This window comes from Falco biarmicus, chromosome 4 (genome assembly GCF_023638135.1).
Source record: "Falco biarmicus isolate bFalBia1 chromosome 4, bFalBia1.pri, whole genome shotgun sequence".
Lineage (NCBI taxonomy): Eukaryota > Metazoa > Chordata > Aves > Falconiformes > Falconidae > Falco > Falco biarmicus.
Genome location: NC_079291.1, coordinates 101,615,345 through 101,633,146, shown reverse-complemented (window position 1 = coordinate 101,633,146; position 17,802 = coordinate 101,615,345). Strand labels below are relative to the sequence as shown.

The window sequence follows — 17,802 nt, the reverse complement described above, 5'->3', positions numbered from 1 at the left end:
AGGAAGTAAAGTTGCAAACAACCTGCAGCGGCAGGAACTTTCTGAGCCGCCCCAGCTGCATGTGTTCAAGGTGCCTTTGATGTGTGTGCAGCAGCTTCTGGAAAGTGGAGTGCAGCTTTCCCACTCGTCAGCCCTCCCTCTCCCCCACCCTTCCCAACCTCCCCTCCCACCACCGCCACTTCAGCCCACACACGCAATTTGTTTGAGAAGGAGGAAAAAAAAAAAAAAAAAGTGATGAACAAGAAGTGGTGAATTACCCAAGCGACTTTCCTCAAAGAGCGAGCCAGCCGGGGAGCGGAGCTGCGGCGCGCAGCCCGCCCGGAGCGCAGCGCAGCGAAGCCGCCCGCAGGGACCCGCCGGGCACCCACCGGGGACCGTGGGGGCTGCCTGGCTGGCGGACTGTGAACGCGTCTCCGCAGCGAGATGCAAAAAGCCTTATCTGCTTGCGTTTAACTTGCGATGCCGGCTCCTCACTAGAATGCAAACCCTTGCACAGGATGAAAACAGGTTTGTTGCAAATTCTCCTGGAAATGTTTCGTTCCCCACCGCCGCCACCTTCCTGTTTGAGATGCCAGAGAAGATCTTAATGATGACAAGGTGGCAGATACCTCTGCTGCGTACCCTCCGCTGTTCTTTGGAGATGTTAAGGCAGAGATAAATCTTTTATGCAGCTGTCTTTTCATTTCTGTGGCAGTTGCTGCACAATCTGTACTTGATTGCAGTTAAAATATTCTTTTTAGGATCCGTTTCACGAAATGATGCAAAATAAACACAGATGGGAGAAGTGGGGGAGAGAGAGCTGTAATGAAGTAGTGATGGTGGATTGATCTTCCCTACTTCCCCCCCCCCCCCTTCCAATGCCCTCCCCCCAGATGTGAGCATTTTTGAACACAAAATGCTACATTTCTGTTTTAAAGTAGTAAGGATTTGGGGGGGGGTCTTTGGCTGGGATTTTGGAGGGAGACCCCCATCAGCGGTGCTTGCCTTACTGCCTGACTTTCTCGAATGTCTGTGGCTACCAAGCCCATCAGCCTTTATCTTGCCTTCACCTGTTTTGAAGTATGTCTTGTTTCTTCCAACACCTTGTAGGTCATTCTTCCAGAATGCCAGAGGAAAGTTCACCAAAGCGGAGTCCTCAAAACATCCCGTACAAGGACCTGCCCCATATCATCAATGCTGATGGGCAGCATCTCTTCTGCAGGTATTGGAAGCCAGCAGCAACTCCCAGGTGAGTGCTTTCAAGCAAACGTCCTTTTTTTACTACCAGTAAATAAGACTGTTCATGTGATTACTATTTATAGCTTGAATGGCGTTACAGGGCTGTGTGCATGGAGTTTTACAGAGCCGCTAAGAGAGATTTCTGTCATCTGAGAGAGCCTCTACTGTAAAGGCTGCAATTCCCAAACCTTTACTCACTCAAGTCGGCCATACAGATATAAAACATGGAGTTACTGTCATTTCAGGCATGCTACCCAGGCGGTGCATCCAGGTGGCTGATGCCTATCAGCAAGAAACAACTATCTTCAGACTAATAGCACATGCAGCCAGGGAGGGGTGGGATACAGGCTGAGGGATGCGTACTCTTTCTGATTTTCTCAGTGTCAACAAATTAGACATCAGCGTCTGACTTCAGTTTCAGCAGTAGTAGCTGAAATCTCAGGACAACAGGCAGAATATGGTTTGACTGCATTGCTTTTTGACTGTTGGATTTTTTGTCTCAATTATTTATAGTTAGTGAATGATTTAGGGAGCTCTTTCACTGGCATCTGCAGTTTCAAAACTGCCCTCAGTAATAAACACAGACAAGGAAGCAGGCAGAGAAATTTCTCTAATGTTTTTGTCGTAATGTAAATAATCCCTTTTACTCTAATAGCTTTCTATGCTGATTGTGTGCTGATTATGATCTGCTATAGAAAGCTGTCTCTGTTCCTCCCATAGCTATGATCTTTCGTCGTCCACCCAGTATCTGCTGGCTTGGCATACGTTTATGCTACCGCTAGTTATATAGGTGGCTACTTCATAAGCATCTGGATATCTATAGTTTTCTTTTTCTGCAAGCCAACAGGAAAAGCTATGTTGATTTTATACAGCTAGAAAACAGTCACAGGAAAAAGTTGTTCAAGCTGTTGTAGGGAGTTAAACTTTTCCCTTGACCACCCAACATTACTCTGTGTCCAAATCAGCCTGCAGCTGTGCTGAGAGGTGGATACGGGTCCAAGTTAGCTGACCTTGTGTTTGATGCCCGCGGACTAAGGAGCAATGGGAATAACATGGAGGTGGGCAAGCACTGAAGTACACTGTCCCCAGAGGGGAGGACAGTGCAGCCACTCCGCTACAGCGCCATCACACTTCGTTGGGCTGTAGGACATGGCTCTTGGTTGAAGATCACCTGGTCCACAGGGTATTTTATAGTTACTTCTACTCACTGCCTTTCAGAAACAAGGAGGAAAGTTTTTGGCACTGATGCTTTATATAGTCTTTGCACCAACCTCAAGATTTCCTCTACAGGAAAAAAGCCCTATCAAAATAAGCTTCTCCTGTGAAACCGGGCTGTCTTGTATTATAATGCTAATTAATCATTAACTGCCCACAACATTCTTCACCCAGTTGTGGAACTGCTTTCTTTTTTTCATGTTTAATTTCTTAGCAAATTAGTAGTGAGTTGATGGGTCTTTGATCCAGAAATGAAAGGATGATAAAGAGCTGAGAGTTAAAACTTGGTGTCTCTAGGTAGTAATTAACTACCTTTGGGTAGTTAATTTTTTTGAGGGCTCTGTGCACCAAGCAGTTAATTGAGAGTGAGCTTGCCCTAGTTTTGTGACAACAAAAGTGGATGGGATCAGTGTTGCTCATTTACAAGTGGTTCCTAAGTGCATGTGTGTGTGTGTTTGCATGTTTGTGTATAAGGAGGGGGCGTACTGTTTATTAATAGCTCTTTTCACATTGTTATGTATGAGAGAGATGGCAAGTGACTGAATAACAAGTCAGTGCCTAGATCCTGCAGTCAAGAATGCTCTTGAAGTACTTTGATAGGCAAACCAAAAATACATACTCCCCCCCCTCCCACTTTTCATAAGTAACTCTGCTTTTTCTGCTTCATATGTAGAAGCTCAGCAACTTTAATCTAATTTTAAATGTTCAGCAAAAGTTATGTATATATATATATGTATGTATGTATAGGGAGAGAAAGAGAGGCACCTCAGGGGACTTCTGCAGGCATGTTATAATTTACTCTGTTTCAAATGCTGAAGCCGATTCTTTCAATCTTCTAACTCAATTGTTGATTCAGGTTCAAATCTTAACGCTAATGAATGACACTATAACTGTCAAGCGGTGGGATCTTTCATTGATCCATTATGCGTATAATCCCAGCTAGAGCTATAGAAATACCTCTTCACTGCAGATGCCCAAAGGTTATCATTGACTTGTCTTCTCTTAGAATAGAACTTATCATCCTTGATCCCTCCCCCAGGGAGGCGAGGGGGGAAAAATGGGATATGTGCCAAAGGAAAAATTAAAAAGTAGCCCTAGCCTGGGGTTGGAGAGCAGACAAAAGCAAGTGAGACTTTGAGAGTGGGGCCGACCGACACACAGCCCTGCTGAGCTGGTGCTCCTCTTTCATCTCAGACAGACTCACAAAGGTGGATGAAGGCTGTGGCAGGCTAATGTGCTCTAGTGTGTTTTTTTTTTTTAAAAAAAAAAAACATTTGTCAGGAAGATGGAGAAATTTTGTGAGGCTCTTTTGCTTCGTGCTCGCACATACCCAGTCTCTGATCCTGTGTGGTGTTGATCTGGCTGATCAGCCCATACTGGTGCACATATGGAAGCTTTGTTGTAAGTGCCACCGAGGCCAAGGTTGTCCTGCAAGTGAAAGGCACCTATTGTGAGTTCCTCAGCAGGGTCTGCTTTGTTTCCAAGGGGGATTTAGGTGATTACTTCGCAGGAAGCTGACACACAAAGGCACTCAGATGTCATGATGATTAGATGGGGTAGATAGAGTAGGGAGTAATGGAACTAAGGAAGGAGGCTGACAGTATTTTCCACTTGTTTCTTGGGTGGGAAGTCACTCCCAACAGCAGAGCGGGGGATTGGGTGTCATCTTCTACTGCTGTCTGCTGGCAGCGGTGCAGGTGGGACTCCCTGGCCAGCAGCCCTGCAGGCTGCCCGACTTGTTGAGCCAGTTTCACCTTAAGATGTAATTAAGTGGTCTTGTTGAATGCAGCAGGGAAGAAAGAGCAGTATGTTCTGGTGTCGTTTTCATGTGTCGTGCCAACGCTAGAGTATGTGGAGCATGAAAACAGGTAACTCTTTATCACCGAGTGCTCACTAGCGAGTGCAAAGCTTAAGATCTGGGCAAGGCAGGGCGTTTTCAGGACCGTGTAATGTTGTCTAAAGGAGGGGAATAGTTGGTACCAAAGCAGATTGATCTCGTGCCTGTAACGTGTCCCAGTAGCTGAGGAAATCCTATTTAATGGGAGAACAGCCTTTGTGTAAACAGAAACAGCGGCTCCATGCAAGGTTAAAACCTCTGCCACCACCCTGAGCCATCCGAGTCAAAACATGAGGTAATAGGAGGTGAGGAATTAAGAAACCACGCTCTGTTCCCAGCTCTCAGACAAAGCTGCTAAGAATAGAGGTGGGATGAGGAAGGGGAAGGAAAGTTGGGAGGAGAAGTCAAGGCATTTCCTTTGAGGCCCCTAAAGGGCCTGGAAAGGTTCAGAGATGACCTTCTTTTCCTCTGTGTTCTGTATCTCCATAGCCTTTTCTGGATGCTTCAGCTGGTCCTGTCACTGCCCAGATAAGCACCATTTGTTCTGAATGAGGCACTTCCAGCCCCTCTGCTTGACCTCACGTAAACCCTGTGAGATTTATTGACCCAGAGTAGTTTTTTCCAAGGTGCTAATAGCCTGCAGGCACCATTGACTTCAGATGAAGTGATGCTCAGCTCTCTCCCTGTAGATCAGCCACTTTAGGTTGGACACTTGAAGCTTGAAACACTTGTAGTTAGAGGATGCGTTTGAAAATGTGGGTTCCAGACATCCTTGTATCTGAACTTCCTCATCTATCAAACAGAAATCATTATCTGGCTAATTAGCATGATGCTTGTGTATCTGTCCACGTAGCGGTCTCTGGGTCTACTTACTTAGATGACTGAAGTGCTCTGCCTGAGGAGACTGCCTAAAGCTGAGACACGTGTGGGTCACAGATATGTTCCTGATCAATTGTTAATGTACACTGACATGGGTTGGCTCAACTTCAGACATCATGACCGTGGTTTAAGTGAACAGAATTGCAATTGTCTGAGTAAACAGTGTCTTCGTAGGAGTTCTTTCAGTTCTACACCCAGCAAGTGTGATTAAAAAAGACAAAATTAAACAAACAAAAATCACTCACTTTTTCTTCCTTGAAAAATGCCTGTCATTCATTCTGATTTGTTAGCAATGAAAGGCCAAGCAAATAAGGAGAAAATATATTTCTGTCTTCCCCAAGGACTTTGCAGAAGCGTGTGTGGTGCAGAAATACAAGCTGCCTTCTTACTTGAACTGGCCCTTAAACTGTGAATATTGCTTGCTGATTTTGGCACCTCATTACCAGCATTTCCATGGCATTTTCAGAAGAACAGCACAGCTCCCAGCATGAGCAGATGACAAAGTTGAATTTAACTTTCAGACCCTTCGAAAATGAATAAATAACTAAATAAACCAAAGTGGAGTCAAAGAAGAGGTAATCAAGTCGCTAATTATAATGTCTTTAATTATACTGTGTGGTGTTAGTCTCTAGAAATACTTCAAGGGATTTCTAACTTCGTGTCACTCTTGAGGAACACTTTTGTTCCTACAAAGGAGGTCGACTTCCAGTTAATGCTCAGGGGCCAAATGTGTACGGGGCAAAGTGGCTTGTGGCAGCAGTTTGTTGTTGGATGAATTCAGCTCCCTCTGTGTGTCTGATCACATTGTACATAGCGCAGAAGGGAAATAACAATTATCATGGTTGAGTCAACATTCCAGGCTTTGCTTGTACTACTATTGCCTGAGTTTCTAAAGCCTTCCTTCCATTCATCAGCCATGGATGTGTTCCTTTAATCCCTATGTTGTCTGTGCTCCACGTGACTGTCTTATTCACTGTGACTCAGGGCATCCTTTTAGGATTTCTTATGCATTTCCAGAGGATGGGCAAATTAGCAAACAGCTTCATGTAAGAGGGACTCTGACAGACAGGAGAGCAGCTTTGGTTCTTCCTGTAGATGCTTCCAACACGCTTTCTCAGGGGGATAATTTTTTTCAGTCCCCACAAGAATGTTTGACAGAAGCAAACCTCCCTTTTATTCCACAGAACCCAAGGAAAGAAGCAAATAACAAAGGGAATAACAGTTGTATTAGTTAATTAAACTCTTTTGCTCATTGCCCTGTTAGGATCAACTTCTGAGCACAAGTGTCCGTCCAGCTTTGTGACACAGGTGTGTGGGAACAAGGTGGGAACAACGGGAGTTCCCTGTTGTGAATCTCAGAGCAGTGAAATTTCATCCTGGTTCTGAGACAGCAGCAACGGAAGCAAAATCTATGTTGGTTCTCAGTGTGCCACCTGACAAACTCTTGGAAACAGTGCTGTCCAACACGATGAACATCAGAGGTAGAAATAGGAGAAAAGAAGAAAATGGTCTTGAGATTGTGTTGAAAAACTCAACTTCTGCTCATGATTTTGCCAGAGACTGAAGGCTAAGGAAACCTTGCTTCTCTCTTGCAAATGGTTCATTTGCTTTTAATGAGATTTCAAGTGTGTTGATCAGTACCGGCTTTGTACCATGACCATGATGGATCCCCTAGCTGGTCACTCAGCAGTCAGAGCCCTGCCTGTCCCTCCAGGTCCCTTTATCCTGAGCAGACCCAGCACTGGCCCTCCTCTCAGACTCTGGTGCATAGGTTTTCTTCAGCCCATCAAACTGGGAGCACTCTAAACCAGTTATGTGCTGACAGTGACACAATAGTTGAAGTAGACAAACTCCTCAACCTTCCCAGGGTTCCAGATGTAGGAGTATTTTACTTGACTAGCACAATAAATGTCTAGGTTTAGACAAAATAATAAAACCAGCTGCACACAGTTCCTTGCCTCAATTTCTTCAACACTCTTGAACATCCCTTGGGAACTCACAGCAGCTCTTTTAGATCATTGTGAACACATCTACAAGAGTTGGCTGGTATAGTAGTTGTACTGGCTAGAAGAGGGTATTTTTTCTAGATGCTTTTTGCAGAGGGGTTGGCCTTTGTTTCCTTGCAAGTTCTCTTCAAGCTGCTGGGGCTTTGTGCTTTTCAGAGCCAGGGTGAACATCTGATCTTTTTGTTCTTCTAGGGAAATTGCATTGTTCTAAGAGCTGTCCCTGCAGACACATTTGGCTGAGCTGTCTTCCCTAGGTTCAGGCGTGCCATTGTCCTAATGTGCTTCCACTTGAATGGAAGCCATCAGCATTTTAAACCTTCCATTGTCCCATATCCAAGAGATGTGACACAACCCTGATAGCCAATGGCTGATTTGCCCAGGTATCCAAGGAGATAGTGTTGCGTCCTGCCCATAAGAGTCCTTAAGATATGCTTAGGCAGGTCCCTCACCTCATCACACCCCAGTTATATCCTTAACTATACCCATACATCGCTGCCCTGTACTCTGCCAGTATAGGCATTCTGACACCGTATCAGTACGGATTATTATCCTATAGGAAGGAAATCAATAGCACCAGGGTAGATAAAGTTTTCATTGTTAAAACTGTATCTCTCCTAGGGTTTCTTCCTGCAGACCAACAAAATTTCACTTATGTTAACTGGAAGAGAAGTACGGGTACAACAATCCCAAATACCAGCCTTGGGCAAGTCCCAACCATAAACATCTTCTGCAGCAACCAGACCTGGGGGAGTCACTGGCTGGTGGGGTCAGGGAGGCATCTCAAAGCTGACTAGACTCACTGTGCAGACAGTGGTACCCAGGTGTGGCCTTGGGGGCAGCAGGGAACAGCCAGTGGAAGCAGTCTCGGTGGCCAGAGCACCCCAGCCAGGTTTGCCTTCCTCCAACCACTCTCCTACGGGCTGTTCGCATCAGCTAGGTGTTTGCTTCTTCTAGACAGATGCCATGTGTTTGTGTCCAAAGGGATTCATTATTTTTGCAGTAGCATCCATGTAGCCATTCTCAATGTCCCAAGACCTTGAGTAACATCAGACTTCATGAGTGCTTCCAGTGGAATGACAGAAACTCCCCTCTGCTTGCTTCAGACACTTGCTTGTGAGCCAGAAGCTATCTTCATTTCTGTTTGGCAGGCGCTCGCTCGACGATGGGAACCTCTCAGTCCTCCTGTACCAAGTGATGGCAAAGGCAGCTTGTTAGACCTGGAAAATTTAGTGTCAGAAAACAGAATAAAGAAGTCAATGAGGAGCAGAGAGCAGGCAAAACACACGGTCAGGACAGTCATTAGGCAGTGACACAATGCCCAGCGATGTACGAAATCAGGCCCTTCATTCCTCTGTGGTTTTGTCTCCTCATCTAAAATTAGGTGTAACCATCCAGGCAAGTGACATAAATTGGGTCTGGAGTCCCTGTACGAAAGTTCCCAGAGAAAGTAGGTTGTTCCTTGAGGTTTTGGTGGTTGAAGAGTGCTTGATGTTTGAAGAGAATTTTTTTTAAAAATAATCTACTAAGTGATCCATTAGTTGTTCTCTGCTGTTCATCTACAAGTGAATTGTGTCAGCAGCCGTCCGTTAAAAGAGAAAAGAGAGAGGAGGAAAAAAAAAAAGGAAACAAAATATTGACAACTGGGCTAAAGCCAAAACTTCAATGGTAATAGTGTAGTGATCGTTTGCTCCAGCATTGTGTACAGATGGGTGAGGAGAAAATGTACAAACTACTCCAGGTTTGGTAGGCAGGAAGTATTGCCGATCTTTTTCAGCCATCTATCTGACCTGTGATAAAAAGAGTTCGCTCTGTATGTTTTCTTTCTTTCTTCCTTGATTAAGCTGGAAGCTTGCAGAGTGGGGGAATAAAGCTTAAAAATTTGGCCTTTTTTAACAGCAGAAAGTTGGTTTAAATTGCTGTAGGTGTCAGCAGGTTAGCTAGTTCGCCAGCTGGCAAGATGAGCTTATTTTTATAGTTTTTCAACATCATTTTTTACTTTTATTTTTCAAAACTATTTCAGTGAGGTTTCAAATTCAGCTGTCAAATTCCAGAAATCTGCAATGGCTTAATTTGCTGGGCTAAAGGCATGAGGAGTGATGAGGAAGCAGTAAGTAATTAAATTGCTGCAGAGATAACATCTAGCTGACTTAATGGTTAAGTTTTTTCTTCATTTCTGCAGTGTTGTCTGAGAGCTAGTCTACAATATTTGGAGTATTAAAAACTGTATTCTCAGCAGCATTCATAATCTCATTTTATTAAAAGGATTTTCAAGTGATTAGCATTCAGTCATCCTCTGGCCCTTGCAAGGAGCACCGAGCCTCTCAACCCAGATTGTCCTGTAAATGCACAGATCATCTCTCTGATATTAGTAGTTGCTCACAAGTTCATTAGCACAGAAAACTTAAAAAATTGGGCTTTTTCTTTGCAGGTTCACTGTGGCCCCGTGCATGTAGCGCAGAGCTGGAGCTCAGGTGTCACCCACGGTGACATTTTGACTCTGCTGTTAAACTCCCACTGGCAGCTGTAGGGTCAGGTTTTGCCACACGCTGTGTGTCCGTCCTTGCCTCTGGCACGCTGTGTTGCCACTGGCAAGGCTCTTTACCTCTTGTGCTTCAGTTTACATGGCAGTGGGAGGAAGGTTTGAGCCTTGCTTGGGACGGGGCAATGGACCAGAGGACCTTTTGAGGTCCCATTCATCTCTGCGTTGCATGACTCTACAGCAAGCCTAGCTGCACCCTGTGTAAAGCATTTTGGGTTTTGTGAATGAGGAGTGTTGTACAAAAGCCAGCTGTTGTTATTATTTATGCTGTCTATTTACTGGTCACATTTCTCAGGGCTGGGGAATGGAAAAAAAAAATCAATCAGCAGATTCACTTTGTTTATATTTAATTTCACTTCCAGCGTTTGGGGAATGTTGATTTATTAAACACTCTTCTTTCCTCTAAAACCCCTGGTTTTACATAATTGGTGGAAACATTGTCTCATTCTTACACATAGGTGTACATTTCTCTTTTGAAACGCCATTTCAGAATTCTATCAAAGCTTTGCTTCCTGCTGTGTGCATTGCATTGCTTTAGGAGAGATGGCTGGATCCCTCAGCACAGCTAAATGTAGTAGCGACGCTTGTTTACATTGTGCGAAGCCCAGGGCACACTCAGACATGCCCTGCTCGAGCTGTGCCGGCAGTTAGCACATCTCCACTGCCCCGTCCGCCCCGCCAGCTCCCGGGCATCCCGCAGAGCACGGGCGCTCCAGTGCTCCGGAGCCCCATCCCAACCTCACAGCTGCAGAGCTGGGGTCTCTCCGGCTCCCCGTGTCCCACGCGGTGCCTGCAGTGGTTCAGCCCTCACCTGGGAGCTCGGTGTCTCCAGTGCCATCGGCGGCCCCAGTGTTGCACTGTATCTCTAGAGCTGATGGAGCTCTTCCCGTTCCCGTTGCAGGCTGTGACAGATGCACCCCTCATGTGATCCAACAAATGGTGTCTTGTAAGTTGGCAGAAGAGAAACTCAGGAGGAAAGGCAAAACATCTACCCTGCTGCTAGCTCAGATATCAGCTCTGACTCTTGCTGGCAATCGGAGGAGTTGGAGCTGGCCTGGCAGTGGCGGGGTTAATAACTGTGGTATTGAAAATATTTGTTCTTGATATTGCTGAGGCTTTTTAAAAATGGTCAGAAATATGTGGTACTTCTCAGTTTCTGGTGAAGTGCTCCACATGAAACACAGCATTCCTGCAGCAGAATAACAGCTTGTGGTTTAAATAAATGTTGTTATTTCTGCTCTGCTGTAGGTGTACATGTATGTTTTGGTTCAGTGACTGCCAGATACTGTAAATGAGTATTGATTTCCTTTTCTATTTTAAGCTTTTCTGCAGAAAAGGCATCCCACATGCCTTTAGCTTTCTTTGCTGTACCCAAAGTGATTGCAGCCAAGGCTTTATCTAACTAAATACTCTTTTATTTTATTGTTACCACTCATCCTTATTTTAGTAGTTGCACCCCAAGCTGGTCAGGTCCCCATTCACCATTTGGAGTTTAAAGCTATTACATCTAACCCTTTTCGAGAGCAAATCAAGACAGTGTTTAAAACTCATGGCAAGTAGATCCTTATTTTCATTGGCGTGGCAGCCCTCGCTGCCATAGGTGAAGCTGCCTTAGTGTTAGAAGTGAAAGAACATTTTAGGAAGCCAGTCTGCCTGGCTGAAGTCTTTGGAGAGCCAGGTTAGCTCAGTGTGGCCAAGAAATAACACAAACCTGGATCTGGCAGCTGTAGGCTGGAGTCTCTATCCATTTGTTAACTTTCAAGTCACCCGTAGGTAAACCATTGCACCTCAGCCACACTTCAAATTTTATTTTGGTACGAAATGTGAATAAACATTTCAGCCTTTGAAGCACATGTTGCAGCAATCACTGTCTTAGCAGGATTCCTGCGTCTCACGTTTAACTGCTTACATGCAGCCGTCTCTCCTACCTCAGGTCTATGGCAAACGTGGAATAGTAAATTAATTGGAACATGCTCAAAGCCTTGGCAAACACTTTGCCTGCGACATTACTGATTTCCCAGAGGAATAGCTGCTGTTATTGATTTTGACAGAGCCTGTAAAGCCTCTCACTGCAAAGATTCCTCTCATAGCTGGGCAGGGCTGAAGTGCAGCTCTGGGATGTGCCAAGATAGGATTATTCATTGGAAATTAATGTGCTTAATCTCAAAGTATGTTAAAATATACATAAGTGCTTTATGATTAAGAAATCAATCTTTGAGTTTGCATCTCTAAGTTTATGGGATAATTCCACCCTGGCTTTTGGAAAATCACATAGAGAAAGATCGGCTTTTTGGAGACTCATGTTATCTGCAACATCTGACCTTTTTATGAGTTCGTCAGTTTGTTAAAGATAGCCAATTAAGATCTCTGCCAACACAGAGGACTGCAGACAAAATTCTGTCAGAAAGGTAAAAGTTAGGATGGGTAATTGACTTGGTGCAGGAGGTAATCAAGGGTTCCATGTAATGGGTGGAACTGTCTGGTTACAAACCATACTATCAGGTTTAAGTATTTCAGGGAATTTAAGTTTTATGTTTTGCTTTAAACCATTGCCGTACAATTGGGAATTGTGCAGTCAGTGCTTTATTAAAAAGTAATAATATACTATCTTGAGTTCACAGAACAGGTAAAGTGGCATCCCCTTTCTTGCCCCTTACTTACTCACAGCACTCTTCCAAGCTAGTGAAGATTTGCCCACGTAAGCCCAAAATGCCTGATCAAAGTACTTCAGCTGTGCAGTTTTTATTGCAAGGAATGGCCTGGAAACACGCTGACCCCCTTGTGCCAGATGTGTGCTTTCCAGCTTCTTCCCTGTGCAGGTGCTAGGGAGATGAGCTGAGTTCTTCCTTTAATAACTTTTTCGATATTGCTTGTCAGGAGTTGTCTGTACCATCCACTCCCTGAAATAATAGCTTGAGACTGGAGGTGATTAGAGCCATGGCTAGAGTTTGAAATACGGACAATCCCATGTTTAAGAACCACTGATTTTGTGGGGAGACTATGAAGAACCACTGGTGAGCCCAGGTTCAGACCACTAGTGATGTCTAGCTCCTGCATGGAAAATACCTTGTGAAAAAAGTGAAGTCAGAACGAGTCTGCAAACTTGTCTTAGAGGACTTCAAGATGCAATGCTTAACATTTAGATGTTGTATCCTCTGCACCACTTTATGATTTGTCTCAAACTGTAAGCACTTCTTAGCAAACACTTGAAAATAAGCAAGCATGTTACCAAGGACTTGAAAGTCACCAAGTACTTGTGTGGACCTAACCAGAGGGTTGGCTTTACTCAGTAATTTCCATCATTTGAAGCTCAACTAGAACTCCTCACCTCGAAACAAGGATACTGCTAATTCCATCTTCTGTGCTATGCAAAAGGTGAGATTAAATGGTTAAAGTGGGGCTAGGCTGCCATGTAGGGAGCGTTCTTGCATGGCTTGAGCTGATACTTTAATCAAACACATCTTGTTCCTTTCTAGGAAGCCTGCTTAGTCTTTTAGGGTTGAGTTGGGTTTGTCAGGCTATGAACTTTTAGCACCAATAAGTCGTGACTCCTGTCACTGGAACAGGTACCAGTGTTCTGAATATGCTGAGACTGCAAGTGAATTCAGTAAGAAGGAACTGGTTTTGCACAGCTGCTTTGGAACAGAGACATACCTTTATATTTTAAAAAACCTTGTTCAGTGAACAGATTTAGTCCTGAACTAGTGAGTAACGTGGATTTTAAGCAATAGTGACTGTGCAGAAGAGAACTTCTGGCCCTTTAATAGCAGCTTTCTCATGCTTTGAAAGGACAGTCCATCTAATTACGCAAGCCTTTCTTTTTCCAAGGCTTTGACTCACCAGGCAGTGCCTGCATTTTGATTTCAAGAAGAAACTGCTACATGACTGGCTAAATGGTAATTTTTGTCCCTTTGGAAATCATTAGAGGTTGCAAGTCCGTGAAAGAAGAGGGGAAGGTCTGCAAAAACTGTTCTTGCTCTTATTCCCCGTTTGTTGGTTCTCCATTGAGGATCGTGGTCCTGCAGCCATCTTCCATCTGTGGCCGCTTTGCTTCCAAGTGCAAATTATTTTTTAATAAAATTAACAAGAAGTATCTGATTTTTCCTGCTTTCCAAGGGGATCTATGCCAGAAACTGCTTTGAATATTCTTCCTCCACGCCTTAAAGCTAATCTAAAAATTTTGGGTGTGATTTCAGATCGACTTGAATTTTGCAGCTGATGTAGTCTATTTAAATAATGCTTGGCACAGTTTTCTTAGAAAGACACTGACTGCTTTGTGCATTCATCCTTGTAGCTCCCCTTGGGAGACACGACCTCCATTTTATCTCTCTTGTAGCCCTTGTACCGAGGAAGGGCTGAAGCAGAGCAAAGATCAGGACAGGGATGTCCAGTTCCAGCCTTACTGCCAGCTGGGTGGGGGGGCAGTTCTGCCTGGGCTCCCCCCAAGTCCCCTCGTGTGTGGCAGTGCCCACACCTTGCCTCTTTGAAAAACAGAAGTCATAATTCTTCTTCCGAGGACTGCTGCGCGCTGTCGAAGGGCAGCTGCAAGAGGAAGGCGCAGCTCCAAACCCTGAGCCTCCCCCGGCTGCAGAGCGCTCCTCTGCCTCGCACACCCAGAGCAGCAGTCAGTGCTGCTGAGGAACATCCCATCTCTGGTGTCAAAGTGGAGGAGTGTCTCCCCGAGGCAGCCCGTGTAACCCTAGAATTCCCTCCTCCTTAGTTTTATTCACAAAAAGGTTAGGAAAATCCAGCCCATGAATTTTAAGCTACACGCCATGCATTTCACCTGTGATCTCAGCCTTCTGTGCCCTAAAATATTACTTCGAAGCTTCCTTGAAACAAAACACAGCTGGTCTCAAACGTTAACTTTGCAGAGATTTGTCCAGAGCTATGCGGTTGCCAGGTTCCAATAATTCCTTCCCTCCCACCCCCACCTGAATTTTCCTTCATCTGTTTTCCCTGTGTTAGACCACTCGTGAGTTATTCTCGGGGAGGGCGAGGGCCTGCTTTTAGGAGAGCTACAATAAATCAGCGTAACCTCTTTCTCCACACAGTTTTGTGCTGGCTCTAGCTAGATCCTGTTGAACCTTTTGTTTTGAAATATATCTGTACTACCTGGTTCTGTCTCTGCCCTGTTGATTTATGGTGTCTTCACTTTCTGGTGTTGTTGGATACCTTACCCCTGTTACTCCTCCTGCAGGTCATGGCACTTCTCAGATGTCCTCCTAACTGCTGATGAAGGGCTGTGATTTTGAAATGTATGATGACACCAGGCTTGCAGACGTTGCAAGAGTTGCTCGTGGAAGCAAGCACAGACTTTAAGCCTAATCTCTAAGTCTCTAGGTTGTTAGACTGTAGGATGCTGCTTAAATGAACAGCAGCCCCTTTGGACAGGCTTGAATGGGAACTTCTGAGCCTGGGTAAATGGGGAAGGGAAGTAGGAAGCAGAGTTTGGTGGAGAGGGTTTTTTTTTTTAATTGCCAGTTTAGGATCTGGACTTGAATGAAGCTACTGATTCTCCTAGACTAGAACAAACCACATCAAACACAAATGTACAGAATCCTCGATCCCCACAAGCTCTCTGAAATCAAGCAGAAATTTTGTAGTGCATGTGTGGTGTATGGTCCTTTGACATATTCTGTGGTGCTTAAAGGTTTTTCACAGGTTAAACTACTACATTCTTGAACTACTTATTACCTCAGTCTATCTGGAAGAAGTGAATTCCTCCAGATTTGGATCTGTGTGAGATATCCATGCTGATGCTACATGGTCTATAGTATTGAGAGAAGGTTAACAGAGACTCAACTCTAGGCTGTTGCCATTCTGACTTGCTTTTTCTCCTGAGTTGGGAAAAATAGCTATAGAACTGCTAATTTAACACAATGTTGTTCAGCTTCAGTGGTAGCTGAAAAAAGAGGTGGCTACCCTGATTATGAACCTGCATGGCAAAGCTATGGGCCAGTAGAGCAGAGGCTAGGAATGCATTTCTCAAAAAAACTGAGCAAGAGAGCAGGCAAAGCTTGCAAGAGCAAGCTCTTGTGTGTAATGCCACCTTGAAATGTGGCTTAGAACTGGGAGCAAAGTCACTGCCTCTTGCACCTTCAGAGGGACAAAACTCTGCATGTTTCTTAGAGGCAGAAGGATGATGCGAAGGGACACACCTGACTCCACCATAAATATCCCTGTCTAACTGGAGTCACCAGGCTGAACTCTTGGCTAACTGCATAGGTCACGAGCATGCACAACGTGAGACAAATTGCCAATACTATTTTTAATCTCTGCCCATGGCCCAAGTCTAGTCAGGGTTGCTTCAGGACACAAATCACTTCAGGGGAAAAAAAAGTGCAAAAGCTGACTGAAAAAGCAGGTAGAGAGACATCTCTCTTCCAAAGTTCAGGTCTTGCACCCAAAGCAAGAGGCTCAAGAACCCTCCAGAGAAAAGGGCACCAGCAGTGGACAAAATAATTCATTCTTCATTACGTGTTCTTGGAAATGATTAGCTGGAAATTTAAAAAAAGAAATAAATCTTTAACCAAATACTAAGAGTAGAAAATTGGAATGACAGTCAAAGCTCAACAAAATTAGAAGCTGCTTAATGCATAATCTTATTATGTGGAAAAAAACCTAATCTTCATAATCAGCGAGGACCACTAACCCAGCAAACACAGGAAGGCATACCTGTAATTGGCTTTCCATTATAATATACTTTGGAAGGAAAATATGCATACACGACATTAAGTTAAAAGGGTCTGTGAGCAACTCTCCAGTCGCTTGTCCACAAATGCCACCAGTGAAATGTTTTTGATAAATAAAGGTTAATTGTTCACTGTGGTTCTAAGACTCAGGCTGATGCCAGCTACAAAGGAGCTGATATATCAGGTCAAACAACACACCAAAATGTAATACTTAATTTCCATAAGCCAGTCATTTTCCTGGCAGCCTAGCTAACTCAGAGCTTTCCTGACAGTTAGTTTTTAAAAATTACTTCAGGAATTTAGTGTCAAGTAGTCAGAACTGCTCAAGTCAGATGTTGTTAGAGCTGATCTGGTTCTGGTAACAACATACGTAATACCAAATGAAAAGCATAGTTGCCTTATGTAGAGTAACATGGTATTAGCTGAAGTTGCAAGATGTTGATTTAGGAAATCACTTCTGCATGTGATTAAATCAGTCCTTATTCAGGACATCATTTATAAATCCTTTTTTAACTTTCATCTTGTACTTTGTAAGTCCTACTGACTTTCATGAGTTGAAGAAAGGTTCCTGGGTTTAAGCAAGTACTTAAATATTGTTCCGAAGAGGGATGCTTTTGAATGGGGCGGAAAAGATTGCATTTTTCATATATGCAGTCACAGGAATCCTGTCTTCAGTTCTTTGGTTTAGTCCCAGTGTTTTGGTTTATTTTCTGGTAATAAAAGAACATGCACAAGGTCCCACAGAAGTGGGTCTGTCCCCAGAGGACACAAGATGTTAAAATCACACCATCCTGCTCCCAGCCTTCTTCATCTAGTTCAGTTTCAACATGATTTTTGTTGAAAATAAAGCAGCAACATGAATCTTCTGCCCAGCAGCACCCAAGTCCTGGGTTGGTTTTCTGACCTGCCAGATTTTGTAGCACAACAGCTTTCAGAGTGTTGTTTCAAGGCATGTTTTTTCTGATGACAGAGCCCTGGTTTAAGAGGACTCATGCATTTGCGTAAGCCTGGTGCTGCAGTTTGTTTTCCCTACAATTATTCTCCTGCAATTGATTGTGGAGTTGCATCTCTGAACCTTTGACCTGGCATGGCGGAGGAGGCGGAGGTGGCAATATGTGCCAAGCAAGAACGTGAGAACCTCTAAAGCTGGTTCTGCTCTTGTACCTACAGCTGAATTCCTGCCCTGCGAAGCTGCTCCCTACACAAGAAAGGATATATTAGAAGTTACAGTGAGAAATAAGCTAAAGCTTAGATCAACGGGTGACCTCTCCAAAGAGGCAGGACAAAGACAGTGTGTTCATATTTTGTGCACAGGGACTCTGCATTGCAGCCTGGCCTCTACCGCTCCCAGCCTCCCTGATTCAGGAAAGGACGTTTGCACGTGCCTTGTGCCAACGCTGCGTGTGGCATCGC

At 44.3% G+C, this 17,802-nt stretch overlaps 1 protein-coding gene across 5 annotated transcripts in view; it reads left to right on the top strand.

The window, feature by feature from the left end:
- The window catches only part of MGLL (monoglyceride lipase), a 107,435-nt gene that overhangs the window by 41,338 nt on the left and 48,295 nt on the right, over positions 1-17,802 (top strand). For 4 of the 5 annotated variants that reach the window (XM_056337181.1, XM_056337182.1, XM_056337183.1 and 1 more), the window contains one exon: positions 1,090-1,228. In XM_056337181.1, the coding sequence (XP_056193156.1) occupies positions 1,090-1,228 (139 nt within the window). Of the gene's footprint in view, positions 1-10; positions 508-1,089; positions 1,229-17,802 lie in introns of those variants that run through there. The other variant, XM_056337184.1, reaches the window with a different exon arrangement.